The following is an 18543-nucleotide window of genomic DNA, read 5'->3' as shown; positions in this document are numbered from 1 at the left end:
CTTGGCCTAGGCAACAAAAGATTATCTACCAGTTCTGCCAAAGTGGTGTGAAGCAGCTGAATCCCACCACTGACCTGATCTTTGTATTAGAACGAGGCTTTTCAACCAGTGGTACGCGTACCACTGGTGGTAGGCAAGCCCCTGGCTGGTGGTACACGACATCATCTTCTTCACCCCCACTTCCCTTCGCTCACTCTGCTCCTTCCCAGCTCACTTGTTGCCGGAAAACATGTTGCTTGGCGGCGGCCTGCAGGAACCCTAACGAGGGCACACGAAGAGCGCAGGTGCAGAGCGAGGCCACACCGTCCTCAAGGACTTGTTGTACAACTTCTTCTTGTGCGGGATCTGTGTTGCCCTTCCCCCCCTCTTCTTACTTCAGAGGGGCAAGTGTCTTGCTCATCTTCCTCCCCCTCTGTCCAGAAAATAGAGCAGTCCCTGGAGGAAGAGGGGGCCACCCGCTTCTAGATAGGGCCAGGCCAGACGTAGGCTCCTGGCCGAGCCAGCATGCTCCCTCTGCAGTTCCAAGGACAACTGTCACCAGCGGTGGGGCCGACGCCTTGCAACTGCCACTCTTGCGTGGGGTGGAGCATCAGCAGCCACAAGGCCGCGCCAGCCCGGAGCAAGTGAATCAGGTAGGAGGCTGGTGGCCCCTTCGGCAGTAACTGCCCCTTCCCCCTGCCCTGCCCTGTCCCGCTTTCCTGGAGTGAGAAACTGAAAGAGATGCCTCCCTTTGCATTCTGCTCACTCCCCACTGAAAATGTCTGGGTTTAGTTTAGATCTGGGGCCCACCAAGAAGCTGATTGGCTTCATCAAATTCCTGCAATGGATAAGTAAGTGGTCACGGCCGGAGGTGCCCAGCCAGCAGGGCCTCGGCAGGCTACGCAACGCAGAGCCAGGATGCTGCACAGGGCCTGCAGCTGGAACAGGCTCCCTCAACCCCCCCCAAGGGTCAAAAACAGAATGCAAAGGATGCAACTGGGGGGGAGGGAGTGTCACCGCTGGACAGCTGGGAGTGCCAGTATCATCTCCTTGCTGTCGCCGACCAGCTGAAAGTTTCGGCAGTGCTGAACAGCTGGGAGCCTCGGTGGCCTAATATCGAGGCTGCTGATCAGCTGGGCACTCCGGAGGCGGGAACTCCCAACTGGCCTACTGCGGGTGGAGCCTGGACGTGACATCCGGGCTCTGTGATTTCCCACTGCCCCCGCTGCACCTGGGGGAGGATCGTGGGTGTTTTTGTTGGGGGGGTGTTGCAGCCAGTTCCTTCCCCCCCTCATCCCGAGCAGGATACGGTGAACTTTACTCCTGCCCTTTCTGCTTTTGCCCAGTTTAGCACCTCCACCTGCATTTTTCCCACTATCTCCCACCCTTCTCTTCCCATTGTTCTCCCCCCACCCGCCCACCGGATTTATAAACACAGGCGTTGCCTCCAGGCTGCAAAGTTTAATGCTTCAATTCCTTCTAGGAAACGTATTATGGCTTTTCTACACTCTAATCCTCCTATTTTGGGGAGTTTTTCCTCTCCCACCCCACTCCCACCTTCGCTGCATACCGTAGTTGTGCTGTATTCGCCCCGCAAGCCATGTGCCTAAGCTATGCAATCTGCGGCGAGAGGTCCCGTGGTTCCAATGCGTCTCTCTTAAATCTACTAAAAATTCTGCCTGAATTGGTTGGGGTTCCTTCCCCTCCCAAACACACACGACTGACCTCTTTCCCAGGAACACCAGATCCAAAGTGCCCATTACATTGCTGAAGGAATTCAGAGAGGCTTATAATAAGCGGTCTGGGGCTAATAGCTGAAAATGGGATCTTTAGCAAAGGGGGGGGGTTTGCAAGGGAAAATGACCATGTGGGGGGTCTGATCTAGGGGGCTGTGGGGGAGTAAAATTGGTATCTTCTGTGAAGAGGCTATTATGTAAGTTTATTTGTGGGGCGGGGGGGGGAAAGAAAAGCAAAATGGCACCTGTTTTCTATTGCTACCAGATGGTGTCATTTTCAAGGGAAATGACCAAAATCTGCTGCAACCACCCAGCAGATGGGGGGAATAAAAACCAAATGCCCCCACCCCACCCTTCCTGCCAATCCTCAACAGAAATGCTCACAACAACGAAAACCTAGGACAGGAGGAAGAACGCCACCAGGCGGGCAGGCAGGTGTTTTGCTCGGCTGTGACTTGGGGGGCACTTTTTTCAGTGCCATTGTAACTTCAAACAATCACAAGTGAAGTGTTGTAAGTGGAGGACTACCTGTACTTCATCACTTTTTCCCTTTTTTTGTCATCAGGTTATTGACACCTTGCTAGGTGACTGGTGGTACTCGGATGTTGCCATATCCTAAAACTGGTACAATGGGTGAAAAGGTTGAAAAGCCCTGTATTAGAAGAACTGCTTGAGACAAGCCTCAAGCTTATATAATTTGGATAAGTGGCAGGACTGAAAATAAATAGACCAAAGACCAAAGTGATAACTAAAAACCTTACAGATAAACAAAAAACTCAACTGTCAGAAAAAACAGACCTTTAAATAGTTAAGAAACTCTTTTTTTTATTAAAAAGTTTTAACATACATTTTATCTTTAACAATCCCCCCCTCCCCCTCCCACACCCATCCCTCCCTACCCCTCCCCCCCGACTTCCCAGAGCTAAGTACAGGGTATAAAAAAAAACACTCATAAACATCCAAATGCTAACAACCATAAACTCTGAAATCTATCACTCTCTAGCTCATATAGGATAACTACAAACACTATTACTATTAACTATAAAAAAAAGAAAAAAGAAAAGAAAGGAAGACTTATTCAAATGCTACATGAAACTTTTTAGTCCCATATTTGTTCTGGATATACTCAATCCATTTTCTCCACTCCATAATGTAACATTCTTGCGAGTGATCTTTCAAATAAGCCGAAATCTTTGCCATCTCTGCTAGGTCAGAAACCTTTAAAGTCCATTCTTCTATAGTCGGCAGTTCCTCCTTCTTCCAATATTGACCTATTAAGAGTCTTGCTGCCGTAGTTAAATTCAACATCAACTTAGTGTCCACAACCGCAGCATCTGTAATTATACCTAACAAAAAAAATTGCGGGCAAAACTTTATCCTTTGCTTGAAAATCTTCTGCATGTTCCACCAAATTTTTATCCAAAAGGCCTTAACCTTTTTACAAGTCCACCATATGTGAAAATATGTTGCATCTTCATCGCCACACCTCCAGCACTTGGGCTGATAATTCGGATACATACTTGCAAGCTTTTTAGGATCTAGATGCCATCTATAAAACATTTTATAAAAGTTCTCTCTTAAGTTTTGAGCTTGTGTAAATTTTACGTTCCTCACCCAGATCTTTTCCCACGTGTCCATTGTAATAACTTCTTGAATATTTTGGGCCCATTTTATCATACAATCTTTAACAAGTTCTGTTTCTGAGTCAATTTCTATCAATGCAAGATATATCCGTTTGATATGTGCTGGACCCTGCTTTCTAATTTGCTTTATCAGATTTTCATCAGTCATTGTAAAACCAGTTTTCTGATCTTCTTTCCACCTGGCCCGTAGCTGAATATATTGGAACCAAGTTTGAACAATCTTCTCATCTCGCAAGAGACTGTACGGTTTCAGACACCAAACATTTCTTTCCAAACTTAAAATCTCCTTATACGTAGTCACATCATGTTTGAAACCAACATTTATATTTTCTATTGCATGTTTTGGGATTGCCCACAATGGTATCTTACAACCTAACTTATGTCTGTACTTCTTCCAAACTCTCAACAATGCTTGTCTTAAAATATGCGCTTTAAACACATTATCTACCTTTTTATCATACAACAAATATGCATGCCAGCCAAACAGCAAATCATGGCCCTCAAGATTTAATAATCTCTCTTGTGTCAAATTAATCCAATCACTTATTCCTGCTAACGCAGCAGCTTCATAATATAATTTAAGATTGGGCATTTTAAGACCACCTCTTTCACGAGTATCCTGCATAATCTTAAGTTTAACTCGTGGCTTTTTCCCTGCCCAAACAAATTTATTGATACCTCGCTGCCATTCTTCCAGATTAGAATCTTTCTTAAGAACCAGTATCATTTGAAATAAGAATAAAAATTTAGGCAGGACATTCATTTTCACTGCTGCGCTTCGCCCCAACAAAGACAATTGCAATTTTTCCCAGCTCTCCATTTCTTTTTGGATTTTTCCCCACAATCTTTCATAGTTATTTTTATATAACTTTGTATTAGAGGGTGACAAAAACACCCCCAAATATTTGACCCTTTTAACAATCTCAAATCCAGTTAGTCCTTCTAAAAGAGCCTTTTGCGATACTGTCATATTTTTGGCCAGAATTTTAGTTTTTTGTGCATTAACTTTAAATCCAGAAACCTTCCCATATTGCATTATTATCTCCATCAGGTCCACAACAGAGTTCTCTGGCTGGGTCACTGTAGCAACCAGATCGTCTGCGAATGCCCTCAATCTATAATCCTGATCTCTAATTTGAATACCCTTAATTTTTTCCGAGTTCCGAATTTTTATCAATAATATCTCCAATGTTAAAACAAATAATAAAGGTGATAACGGACACCCTTGCCTTGTGCCCTTCTCAATATTACAAGCTTCAGTCAAACTATTGTTAACTATTATTCGGGCAGTTTGTTTTTGATATAATGCCCTAATTGGTTGCAAAAATTTATCCCCAAAATTCATTTTATCTAAAACTTTCATCAAAAATTGCCAATTCAATTGATCAAAAGCTTTTTCCGCATCTAAAAAAATTAGCGCCGCAGGGATCTGGTTATTCCTTTCCAAAAACTCTAACACATCAACTATATGCCTCACATTATTTTTCATTTGCCTACCACTGATAAACCCAGTTTGATCCCCATGAATCACCTGTTGCAGAACCCTCATCAGTCTATTAGCCAACACCTTAGCAAATATCTTATAATCTGTATTTAAAAGTGATATCGGTCTGTAATTTTTCACTTGAGTAGCATCTTGATCTTCCTTCGGTATCAAAGAAATAAAAGCAGTTCTCCAAGACGGAGGCACCTTTCCCCCTCTGTGAATTATCTGAAACAGTTCCTTTAATGGCTTTATCAACTCCATTTGTAAATTTCTGTAATAAACCGCAGTCAAACCATCCGTACCTGGTGCTTTATCCAACTTCAATTCCTTAATTGCTGTAAGAATTTCTTCTTCTGTTATTAATTGGTTAATCTCCTCTTTTTGTGCCTGCGTAAGAACCGGGATGCTAGCATTCTCCAAATATACATCAATATCCTTTTCATTAATCTTCTCCTTAGCATATAACTTAGAATAAAAGTCCAGAAAGGCTTCCTTAATAAGATCCTGTTGAAACACCACCTTTCCCTTATGTTCAATTTTGTCTATATTAGAAGCCCTTTGCTTTTTCCTAAGTCTATAAGCTAGCCATCTACCTGGCTTATTAGCATTGCAAAAAGTATTATGCCTAGCAAACCGCAAATTAGTTGCCACTTGGTCAGCCATTAATTTGTCAAATTGTCCTCTTAATAGCTTAATAACCTCCTTAGCCTTCACATCCAATGGGTTCAAGATCAAGGCCTTTTCTTTTTCCCTAATTTCGTTCTCCAGTTCTTTCCTTCTGGCTTCCAAAGTACGTCTGTGTTTGTTATTCATATATATCAACACCCCTCTCATATAGGCCTTGCTAGCATCCCAAACCATATCCATAGAAGTATCCTTATTCATATTAATTTCAAAAAAATCCTTCATCCGCTGTTTACATTCTTCCACATTTCTCTGATTTCTAAACAAGTTCTCATTTACACGCCACGAGCGCCTATCTCTATTGTCCTTATTGATCTCTAACCAAACTGGACTATGGTCAGAAATAGCTCTTGCACAGATCTTTACCTTCTTAATCCTAGAAAAAAAATCATTAGTCAGCAAAATAAAATCAATCCTGGAAAAAGATTGATGTCTATCAGAAAAAAAAGTATAATCCTTTTCATGCAGGTGAGTGTCACGCCAAATATCTCGCAGTTCCAGATCATCCTTCATTTCAAAAAAAGATTTAGGCAATCTGGCATGACTCGGAGAGCGCTTAAAAGAACCAGCCTTATCCATCTGTACGTCCAAAACTCCATTCCAATTCCCCATAAAAATAAACGATTTGTAATCCAATTGAGTAAGCTTTGTATGAAGTGAGCTAAAAAAATCAGCTTGCTGTTGATTAGGAGCATACAGTCCAACTAAAAGCGTTTTTTTGCCTTCAAGCAGCAAATCTATCATAACATACCTTCCATGCTTATCTGCTTCAATTAATTCCGCTGATAAAGCGCTTTTAACATAAACAACCACTCCATTTTTCTTATTCATCGCAGATGCAACAAATTGCGTGCCCAATCTTGAGTTCGATAAATACTTTTGGTCCATAGCCCTAATATGCGTTTCTTGCAAACATATAACATCAATCTTGAATTGTTTTAAATATTGAAAAACTTTCTTTCTCTTCTGTGGTGAATTTAGTCCATTAACATTCCAGGTTAGAAATTTAGTCGCCATGCGTGGCATCCCGAAGCTGTTGGAGCACATCTTTAATAGCCCCTCTATCTTCTTTGGGCCGCGCTCCTCCCACTGCTTCACTGTAAGTACGCTTTGAAAGTTCCATAAACTTCTGTTGGTCTTGCTCTTTTATTTGTTTTGCTCGTTTTACAGCGGCACGTGTCACCCTCTGCTCTCCAGCAACAGCCAACGAGGCTATAATTTGATCCCCTCCAGCACCATTCTCCTCTTTCTGTCCACCTTCAGCCTCTTGAGATTTCCCTTCTCCAAATCCCTTTGCAGCTTCCAGAAGTGATAGTGGGGTCGCTTTTAAAACATTATTGTAGAAGTCACGTGCCTGTGTCACAGTAACCAGACGGTATCTTTTACCTTCATACATCACCACCAATCCGACAGGAATCTCCCATCTAAACTTTATTTCACGTTGCTTAAGTTCTTGCACAAGAAATGCAAAATCCTTCCTTCTCCTTAAAATCTTTGGAGGAATTTCTTTTAAAACCAAAACTTCTTGGTCAGCAATCACAACTTTAGTATCATAAGCGGCTTGAATAACTTCATCTCTGGTTTCTCTCTTAGTAAAATAAACCACCACATCTCTAGGTAGCTTTCTCTGTCTAGCAATCCATGAGTTTACACGAAAGACTTTATCCATGCATCCCTTTATTTCAGATGCTGGCTGACCCAATACTTCTTCCAAAGCCTCAGAAATCAGCTGCTTTAGGTCTTCTTTAGGATTCTCTTTTAAGCCCCTGATTCTGATAGCATACTGCATCTGGTGATACTGGACAAGACTCAATTCTCCGTCCATTCTATCCCTTAAATCTTCATTCTCCAGTACCTTTACTTCTAATATAGCATTCTTTTGACTCAGATCCTCCACTTTTTCGTCCAAACTTTGCACACATTCAGCCACGCTTTGCACTATAGACAAAATGTCTACCCTCATCGCACTAAACTTCTCTTCTATCCTCTCCTCCAATTTCTCCAATTTCTCCTCCACCTTTGCCAGCTTGTCACCCAGCATTTCTGATATTACCTGGGATTGTTTTTCCAAAGCATCTTCTAAATCCTTCGATGTCAGTGCAGCAGGAGGAAGCAAAGCTTGCAACGATGTCTGTTGCACCGGGGAAGTTCCCGCACTCCGAAGAGTTTTTGAGGGAGGTTTAGCCGCCATCTTTTCACTTTCACTTGTTGCGCACTTTCACTTTAAGTTTATAAAGTCCATTAAGCTAGAGAGTAAAAATAAAAGTCCTCTTCACCTTGACCTCCTGTACCGCTCTGCCTGCTCCTTTTATTCCAAGGTCTTTCCTTCTGGCAGGGGTGGTCGCAAACGCCTGGCTCTGCTCCAAAAATCCCGGAGCAGAGACGCTGAACAGCTGGGAGCAACCCAGGCTACGGGGGAGTTCAATCCTTCAGCCGCCCAAGCTTTAAGCTCAGGCGGCCCCGGAGAACTCAACCCCTACCTGGGGCCTCACCCCCTCCTCTTCTCCCGAGGAGGGGGCTTCAAATCCACCCGAACAGCTGATCGGCGCTGTTTCAGGTGAAAACAACTCAGCTGAGCAGCGGGCAGCCAGAAATGGCTGTCTCTGGCGCCGCGCCGCCACCGGAAGTCATAGTTAAGAAAGTCTTAACTACTTGGGGATATTTTTAACAGCAAGATGTGCAACAGTAAGAGAAGATAACTACATAAAATTACTAAAACAAATAAAATTAGATTTGCAAAAATGGAAAAATCTACAACTTTCAATGCTAGGAAGAAGAGCAACAGTGAAGATGAATATTTTAGCAAAACTACTCTTTTTATTTCAAACAATACTATAAAACTGGGGGGATTTTTTTGATGAATTAAATACATTCACTTTGAAATTTATTTGGCAAGGGGAAAAAAGCTAGAATTAGATTGAAAATGCTACAAGCGAAAGAAAATGGAGTATTTGGGTTGCCAGATTGGGCCTTATACTATCAACCATCTGTATTAACTTGGATAACTCTTAGACATAAAAGATTACTATACCTAGAGGGGCATGACCTACAACTCGGATGGCATGCCTTCTTATAGTATGGGAAGAATAAAACAGACACATTCAAAACCACTATATAAGAAACACACTGCTTCAAGAATGGGAAAAAGTAAAACTGAAAATTCCTATAAAAATACCTGTATAGCTTTCAAAAATGGAAGCTTTTGTTCACCCAAACTTAATTTTACTATGGTAAAATTGTGACTTATAAAGACATTTTGAATATTGAAGGGAAACTAAAAATTAGACAAGAACTGGAAGAACAGGGCACTGATTTATCATGGTGGCCACACCTGCAAATTCAAACGAGATATAAAAAAGATGCTAAAACATCTGGATTTTACAAAGAACAGACAGAATTTGATCAGATATTATTGACATCAGATAAAAAATTGATGAAGAAACTGTATAAGTATATGTTAACTTTAAAGATGGAGGAGGAATAAGTTAAAGAATCAATGATAATATGGGCAAAAAACTTTGGGCGTAACACAGAGTTAGAAAACTGGCAAAGCCTTTGGGAAAGAAATTCTAAAATAACATGTGGTGGCTTACAAAAGAAAACCTATATAAAATGTTTTACAGATAGCACTTAATACCTGTGAGGTCAGTGAAAATGTTTAAAAACATGTGTAGTAGTCATTGGAAATGTAGACAAAACCCAGGCATATAATATTATCTTTGGTGGACATGCCCTAAAGCAGGGCTTTTCAACCTTTTCACCCATTGTACCACTTTTAGGATAAGGCAATATCCGAGTACCACCAGTCACCCAGAAAGTTGTCAAAAACTCGACCAAAAAAAAGGGGGAAAAATGATAAAGTACAGGTAGTCCTCAACTTACAACAATTCACTCAGTGACTGTTCAAAGTTACAATGGCACTGAAAAAAGTGACTTATGACCATTTTTCACACTTACGACTGTTGCAGTATCACCAAGGTCGTGTGATTTACATTTGGATGCTTGGTAACTGATTCATACTTATGACGTTCAGTGTCCCAGGGTCATGTGATCAACTTTTGCAACTTTTTGACAAACGAAGTCAATGGCTGGGGGAGGGGGAGCGTGGCCAGCTCATCACTGAGGTTGTGGGGTGACTATGTGTGTGTGTGTGGAAAATACGTGGGTCTCTGGTGGAGGGGGTGGGACTGGAGTTGTGCCTTCCTTCCCTCCCTCTCTCCCATTGTCCCTACATTTCTTCTTTCCTTCCTTTCTTCCTTCCCTCCCTCTTTGTCCCTTCCTTCCTTCCCTCCCATTGCCCCTATCTTTCTTCTTTCCTTCCTTTCTTCCCTCTTTGTCCCTTCCTTTTGCAAGGAAGGAATTGCAGCAGGATCTCTCTCTCTCTCTCTCTCTCTCTCTCTCTCTCTCACACACACACACACACACACACACACACACACACACAGAGACACTTTCCATGGCTTGCTCCGCATCTGAGGTTTCCTCATTTCTTCTTTTCTTCCTTCCTTCCCTCCCTCTCTCCTATTGTCCCTACATTCCTTCCTTCCTTCCTTCCTTCCTTCCTTCCTTCCTTCCTTCCTTCCTTCCTTCCTTCCTTCCTTCCTTCTTCCTTCCCTCCCTTTCCTTCCTTCCTTCCTTCCTTCCTTCCTTCCTTCCTTCCTTCCTTCCTTCCTTCCTTCCTTCCTTCCTTCCTTCCTTCCTTCCTTCCCTCTTTGTCCCTTCCTTCCTTCCCTCCCATTGTCCCTACCTTTCTTCTTTCCTTCCTTTCCTTTCCTCCCTCTTTGTCCCTTCCTTTTGCAAGCAGGAAATCTTGCACAGGAATTGCAGGATTTCTCCCCACACACACACACACACTCTTTCCCTGGCTTGCTCCCCATCTAGGGTTTCCTTCCTCGTGAGGAGACCCACAAGATTTCCTGCTTGCAAAAGGAGCATCCAGGATGGGGAAAACCCCTCCCCCACTGCTTGCCTTGCCTTTTTTTCTGCAAGGGAGGGGAAAGGAAGAAGCCAAGAAGCAGCGGGCAAGATTGCAGCCCAGCCCAGAGAAGGGGTAGGCAGAGCCGGTTGGAGAATGCATCTTTCGGTTCGGGCTCAAATCATGAAGCCGAAGCAAAGAAGGCTTCCCAATCACCATTCACCACAACGGGTGTCCTAACCACTACAAACCATTAAATCTATCTGTTAATAGGGGAATCAAACAGGTTTTCTTTTTTTTGCCTCCCATCTCTGCAAGTTCTCTGTTTGGTTTTAGTAATTAGGCAGTGGATTGTTCACAGGAAGAAAAGGAAAACTTACTAGCTCCTGGTATTAATTTTGCCTTGAACTCTGGCATTTTCTCTGCATCCAAAAGATGGCACGGGGGGAGGTGAGTCACAGCACAGCTAAGGGGCTCCCTGGAACATTCCTTACTCCTCTCTTTCCACACACCTCCTGCTGCTTCTACCCCCACCCACCCTCTGGTTTTTAGGAAGTGAACAAAAGGCTGCTAAGACTGTCCAGAAAAGCCAAAATGTAGGATCCAGTGCAGAACCAAGGCGGTGGAAGGGAGGGAAGAGAAACTCGTGTGTGTGTGTGTGTGTGTATGTGCGTGTGTATATACATATATAGATATGTATTTATATATGTGAGTGTGTACACACACACACACACACACACACACACTCACCAAGACCTGCTGACCCCGGTCCTCTCCCGCCTCTTCCGCCCCCCAGCCAAACCCTTCCACCAACTTTCAGACAAATTACAGCCCTGCATCTCGCCAGGCTTGCCCCCATGCAAAGCAGGCAGGAGAAGTGGCAACATTTCACCTTCTCAGACACATCACACAAATCCTTTAGACCCTGGCTCCTGGCAATCTTGCTAGCTCGCTTTCTGCAGGTGAGCTACGCAGGAGTGTGTGATTGAGTTTCTCAGTGCAGCTCAGCTCCTGCCCAGGTAACTTGCTTGCAGAAAGCAAGCAGAAAACAAGAAAGTGAGCTGCGCAGGAGTGTGTGATTCGGTTTCTGTGAAACAGGGAGTGGAGGGAGTCAGGCGGGCACGTTTTTCCCTCCACACGCACGTTCTGATGGCTTCACCTGGCACGCATCAGCAAAACAAACATGAGCCTCGATTCCTACCTGCTGCCGCAGGATAAGTCTTTGGGGAGGGCGCGTGCCATCTTTGCTTTCCCCTCCGTAAAGCCGGGCACCTGGGGAAGAGGAGAGGGGGAAAAGTCTCGAGCACCAGGAGGCAATGTGAGGGCCGTGAGGGGTATTGCAAGCTCACGGGGGGGGGAGAGGAAAAGAAGATGGAAGGCTGCAACAGAGAGAGAGAGAGAGAGAGAGAAGGGCTGCAATGTGAGCGGTCTCAAACACCTACCTGCCAATAGAGTAGATGGCTCTCTCCCCTTCAGGCTAATGCCTGTTTGTAAAGTAAGAAGAGGGGGGTAAGGATGACATGGATCCTGCACAAGAAGAGGTCAATCCAGTTGCTGCACAACAAGTCCCTGGGGAGGGCGGGGCCTCCGCCAAGCAGCATGTTTTCTGGCAGCAAGTGAGCTGGGAAGGAGCGGAGCGGGGGGGAGGCAAGGGGGAGGAAGGCAACGCTGTGTACCACCATCCAGGTGCTCACGTACCACCAGTGGTACACATACCACCGGTTGAAAAGCCTTGCCCTAAAGCCAAAAGATTTTGGTCAAGAATACATAAATGGTTAGAGAAAATGACTAAAAACCACATAGATTTTAAGCCAGAATTATTTTTGTTAGGTATAATTGTAGAAAATTATGAGAAGGAATGTGTATACTTAATATTACATGTGTTAACTGAAGCAAGAATTGTATTTGCTCAAAATTGGAAAGATAAAGAATTACCAGCGGAGGAAGAGATAATTAAGAAAATTTTAGATTGTGCAGAAATGGACAGACACTGCAAATGAAAGAGAAAGAAGATTTACAATATTTTAGAACATGGGATACATTTTATCAATGGCTAGAAAAATGAAGTAGAGAGAAAGAAGTTTAACATGTATTAGTAAACTATATATTGAAACCCAGACTATATGTTGCTGATAAAATATTAAGCATTTCTGACTATAAAAATTAATAAAATATGAAAAAGAAGAAGAAAAAAAGAAAGCAAAGGCTCAGAATGAACAAGACTTGCAACAGAAGTCAAGGACAATAAAAAAAGTTTCTTCCAACATATTAACAAGAAGAAAAAAGTCAAGGAAACTGTAGGCCCACTAAATAGAGAAGATGGCAAGGAAATTATAGGCAACAGGGAGAAAGCAGAGCTGCTTAACTCATACTTTGCATCAGTCTTCACACCAAAAGAAACTATAGCCCAACACACCAAAAAACCCACTGCAAAAGACATACTAGAAACAAAAATTAAAATAAGCAAGAAAATGGTAAAGGAACACCTATCCAACCTTGATGAATATAAATCACCAGAAGCCGACAGACTACATCCTACAGTTCTTAAAGAGCTGACAGATGTTATTTCAGAACTGTTGCACCACATCTTTCATAAATCCTAGAGCACCAGGGAAGTACTTGAGAATTGGAAAAGGGCTGATGTGGTCCCCATCTTCAAGAAAGGGGGAAAAACGGATCCAGGAAACTACAGACCAGTCAGTTTAACATCAATACCTGGGAAGATTCTAGAAAAGATTATTAAAAAACAGATCTGCGAAAAACTGGAAGCAAACAAAGTCATAACTAGTAGCCAGCACGGGCTTGTTAAAAACAGATCTTGCAAAACCAACCTTATCTCATTCTTTGATAAAGTGACTAAACTGGTAGACTAGAGAAATGCAGTAGACGTAGTATACTTAGATTTCAGTAAGGCATTTGACAAAGTAGTCCACAACCTACTCCTTGGTAAGCTAGGAAAAGGTGGAATCCATCCACCAGATGGATCTGTAGCTGGCTGACAAACCATACTCAACAAGGAGGCCTCAATGGCATCACATCCACATGGAGAGAAGTAAGCAATGGGGTACCACAAGGTTCCATCTTAGGCCCAGTACTCTTCAATATCTTCATAAATGACTTAGATGAGGGAATTGAAGGAGAAACTCATTAAATTTGCAGATGTCACAAAACTGACAGGAGTAGCCAAGACCCCAGAAGACAAACTCAGGATCCAAAAAGATCTTGACAAACTTAAAAAATAGACCCTATGCAACAAATTGAGTTTTAATGTGGAGAAAAGCAAAGTCTTACATCTAGGCAGAAAAAACCAAAGGTACAAATACAGATTGGGCGAGACCTGGCTTAAAAACAGTAACTGTGAGAGGGACCTTGGAGTCCTAGTGGACAATCACTTGACTATGAGCCAGCAGTATGCAGCAGCAACCAAAAAAGCTAATACAATGCTGATTTGTATAAACAGAGGCATAGAATCAAGATCACATGAAGTATTAGTATAGCTTATAAAACCTTAGTAAGACCACATCTGGAATACTGCAACCAATTTTGGTTGCTATATCACAAAAAAGATATTGAGAGTTTGGGGGGGAAAATCAGAGAAGAGCAACAAAGGTGATCAAAGGCCTGGAGACTAAAACATACGAAGAATGGCTATGGGACTTGGGTTTGGCTAGTCTAAAGAAAAGAAGAAATAGGGGAGACATCATAGCAGTATTCCAGGATCTGAGGGGCTGCCACAAGGCAGAGTGGGGCAGGATGTTCAACAAAGCAGGAGAGGGCAGGACAAGAAATAATGGTTGGAAACTGATCAAAGAGAGAAGTAATCTGGAATTAAGGAGAAACTTCCTGACAGTGAGGACAATCAATGAGTGGAACAGCTTACCCCAGAAAACATGGGAACTCCATCACTGGAGATTTTTGAGAAGGGACTAGAAATTCAGTTGTCTGAGACGGTATAGGTCAGTGATGGCGAACCTTTTAGAGACCGAGTGTCCAAACTGCAACCCAAACCCCACTTATCGTTGGGTGCAAGGTGGGTGTGGCCCACTGGGTAGGCATGGCTGCAGTGGTCATGACAGACTGGGTGGGCGTGGCCAGGGTGGGAGTGGCTACCTCAATGTTGCTCACTGGGGGGACGCCTGTGGGGGCCGGGCATGGTTGGGGGAGATCCAGGGAGGTCTCTGGCGGGTGGGACAGTGGGCAGGAGGCTCGTCCTGCGGGGTAAGGCAAGGCAAGGCAGGGGGCAGGGCAGGGGTGCCATTTCTATTCAGCATTTCTTGCAGATGTCTCATGACCCAAACTAGGTAACATCAGCAATGCCAGAAGAGAGGGGGGTTGTGAAATGAAGGATAAGAAGAAGAGAAGGAGGGTGGCTGTGGAGTCCTTGCTGCTCTCTGAGCTTTGTGGCTTTCTTGCATTTCCTGGACCTAAAGGCCAATGAAGTTTCTCTCAACCGCGAGCTGTGGCTCTCCTGATTCCTCCAAGCTGCTCCACCAGTTCCAGTTTTGTCTACCTCTCGGAGCTTCATCTGGACACGGCACCACCACCCCTATTCATGGATCGTGATACTTCTCCAAAGGCCAACCGCATCCTCTCTTCCAGTGGCTCCCCTGACCTTTCATCACCTCAGCTCCAAAAAACCCCTCACAACCCCGAAATAACCTTCCAGGAGCAATTTCTCATTTTTTCTCGCTCACCCCAGCCGTCCCTCGCCCACTCCCCTCTGACCTATAACTGGCGCCTCACTCCAGCAGCCCCACTCCAATTGCCGATGGGGCTGGGTCCCTTAGCAATGGTGGGGGTGATGTTGAGGGCTGGCAGCACCAGTTTCCTTTTGGCCGGCATGGCGGCAGTGGTAGCGGAGGCTGGGACTTGCATTCTGTAGCACCTAGCAAGGGACCTGCCTCAGAAGCAGCAGTGGCATTGTCATCACCAGGCTTGGCTGCCCTAAGTGTTGCCAAAGCTGTAAGCGTGGCTTAAACCTCTCAGCCTGGCCCTGTGATAAAAACATGAACAGGCAAGGGGAGGAGAGGAAGGGGGTGCTGCCAAAGCACGAGCACACCCTTGGGCACGCGAGTGAAAAACTGGGAAAAAACATATTCTCCCACCAACACACCATCCCGCCACTGGCTGGAGCTTTCACCACCATCCACCCTCTCCTCGCAATTGGACAGGAGGTTGAGGCAGGCCAAAAAAAAAGACAGGTCGGGCCATAGTTTGAGGAACCCTGAGCTACAGCTTTGGTGGCTCTGAAGGCAGAGGTGCAAAGTTCTCTTCTCTGACAGAGAAGAGAATTTTGCAGCTCTGCCTACACAGCCACCAAGTAGCAGGTGGCTTGCCAGAGGCTCGGGGAGGAGGAAGGAGGGCGCTGAAGTGGGTGGTCGGGCCATTGGCAAGACAGAGCAATGCATCTGAGCGGAAAGCAGCCTTGGAATAAGTGGGACAGGTAAGGAAAGAAATCCTTGCTCTCCTGAGAAATTGCCTTTCTTTCCTTACCTAACTCCCAGCCCCATGCCACTTATTCTTCGCGATCCACCCCTGCCATGTGCAAGGAAACAAAGAAAGGGGTTTTGGGGGGGGGGAAAGGTCAATGAATTAATTCCAACTTCGTGATCTTTCATGAGAAGTTGGAATTGATTGATTGACCTTTCCCCCCCCCCACAAAAAAGTGGGATGGGGCTGGGAGTCAGGTAAGGAAAGAAAGGCAGTTTCTGGGGGAAGCAAGGATTTCTTTCCTTTCCTGCCCCACTTATTCCGAGGCTGCTTTCCACTCAGATGCATTGCTCTGTCTTGCCAATGGCCTGACTGCCCACCTCAGGCTCCCTCCCTGAGCCCCGGATGCTCCACTTGCTGCTTTGGTCGGCCTGCCAGCCCCCACCTCAATGCCCTGCCCACCACCCCCTAGCACGGCTGCCCCAGGGCTGCAAGGGCTGGCCTGGCATGGAAAGGGCACACACTCACCCTCCCACCACCATGCAGGGTAAGGTTGTCGGGCCTGCCCCGTCCAGATGTCCTCACCTCCCCCAAGCTTTTTTTTTTTTTTACTAACCTGGCTTTCAGCTGCATTCCGTTTCTCCATTCGCTTCTCAGCCTTCGCCGCGTGTTTGTGGGACTATCGGTAAAAAAAAAGTTCCATCACACTTTTTAACTTCTTGCAAGATCTCGTGAGAAGTTAGAAAGCCTAATGGAACTTTATTTTTTGTCCCACAAAGACGTGGCAAAGGCTAAGAAGCGAATGGAGAAACGGAATGTAGCTGAAAGGCAGGTTGGTAAAAAAACGCTTGGGGGAAGCAACCTTACCCTGCGCAGCTTTGGCAGGTGTCTGGCAGGGGGGAAAAGCAACTTGTCTACCACCATGCTAGCGCCGCCACATTGCTTCTCTACCTCATGCACAAACCCCGCCTCACCCGTCGCATGGAACACCCTGCTGTCGCCGCTCCCCCTACCCCCATGTGCCACCATCTTTCCAGCTCCAATGCATCACTTCATCTGCTGCTGTATGAACCTAAAAATAAAGTTCAATCAAGCAATTCCAACTTTGTGAGATCTTTTTTTTCCCTGTGAGATGTTCAAATTGATTGATTGAACCTCTTTTTTTTTGCACATGGTGGCAGAGGCCTAGGACTGGGGCAACGGCGCACATGCCCACAAAGAGGGCTCTGTGTGCCACCTGTGGCACACGTGCCATAGGTTCGCCACCACTGACCTAGCACATAAAGAGTGGAATAGAAAGAAGCAGGGTAAGAACATATTAAGAGAAGAAGCATCATTTTGTGGTAAGAGCAATTTGTTAAATGTACAACAAACCACACATTATACAATACCTGTGCTGTCCCGCTTACTCACACACACATGTAACCCTGGTTTAGTGGGTTTATTAATATTCCCCAGCAATTCTCTCCACCAAAAACTGAGAACTGTCCCAATTAAATCCAGCCACAAGCAGACCAATGCTATTTCACAGAGCAATGGCCAAAGAGTCCACAAGGTACAATAAAAACAAAACCACCAGGCAAAATTAAATCCACAATACAAAAGGGTTCATGAGGCAAGAAAAGTCCAGAGTTCACAAGACACAATCCAAGTCAAGGCATGGAGTCAGTCCAAAGCCATCACAATGACAAGAAAACACACAGCAAGGAAATGACCAGAAATCGCATAGCAAGGAAATGAACACATTCCCAGTATCACCTCCATCTGTCTACTATGCTAAATAGCCAGCTTCTGATGCAATCCATCAAGAAGGGCAAGGCTTTCTCTTTGCATATAATCTGGCTGACCTTCTCTGCTCCTGCCTTCTCTCTATCCTATGTGTTTTGGTTCAGTTGCAGAAGGCAGTTCCTTTTCGTTATCTTTGACTGGCTGCAGCTGCATGCTTTCTCCCTCTGATGCCTCAGGGCTGTCCTGCTGCAGCTATGTTTCAGCCAAACCACTCTCAGACAGCTGCTTGGTGCCACTGACCAACTCCCCTCCTGACATGCCAGGAACTGATTCATCTTCCTCCGAGCTAACTTCTGAAGAGGTATTTGGGGAAGCATCCAAGGAAGTCATCATAAGATCTTTCCCAACCCTTGAAGATGAAAAAGCTTCTTCAAAAGCAATCAGTGTAATAATATTTGTGCTCCAATGTGTGCTTTTTATTATAGCATGCACGATCACCCTATATTAACCACCATTTCTGAGTTTCACTTTTTAGTATCTATTAAATTCAATTAATAGAATAAGGTAAACAAATGTGATATTAAAACTCTACAACCCATGGCTTCACATCAATAACTTTTCTTATAAAATTAGGAAAACACAATGACCTCAAAATACTTGATAAGCAATCCCATAGGTTTTTATGAAGTACCAGTAGCCTGGTACTATATAGAAACCTGATAGTGAAAAAAAAGGTTAGATTTTTTTAAAATTTAATCAACATGCTTTGTGAAGATAAATATGCAAAATTATTAAAACATTTTATTATAAGTGTACCTGTCACATTTTCCATTGGTGATACAATGCAAATGATTAGCACCTCCATCAGCACATGCTCTCAGAACTGCTGAAAAAAAAGTATGTTGTTGTCAAAAAACTGTTGTCATAACCCAATAACAAATT

General features: G+C 44.3%; 1 protein-coding gene across 11 annotated transcripts in view; it reads right to left on the bottom strand.

The window, feature by feature from the left end:
* TPK1 (thiamin pyrophosphokinase 1) overlaps positions 1 to 18543 on the bottom strand; it is a 474984-nt gene that overhangs the window by 272182 nt on the left and 184259 nt on the right. For 8 of the 11 annotated variants that reach the window (XM_081342927.1, XM_081342933.1, XM_081342929.1 and 5 more), the window contains one exon: positions 18418 to 18487. In XM_081342927.1, coding sequence (XP_081199053.1) covers positions 18418 to 18487 — 70 coding nt within the window. The remainder of the gene's footprint in view (positions 1 to 18417; positions 18488 to 18543) is intronic. The other 3 variants (XM_081342931.1, XM_081342937.1, XM_081342935.1) reach the window with 1 other exon arrangement.

The sequence above is a fragment of the Vipera berus genome, assembly GCF_964194415.1.
Source record: "Vipera berus genome assembly, chromosome: Z".
Lineage (NCBI taxonomy): Eukaryota > Metazoa > Chordata > Lepidosauria > Squamata > Viperidae > Vipera > Vipera berus.
This window is presented reverse-complemented; position numbering and strand designations above follow the sequence as displayed.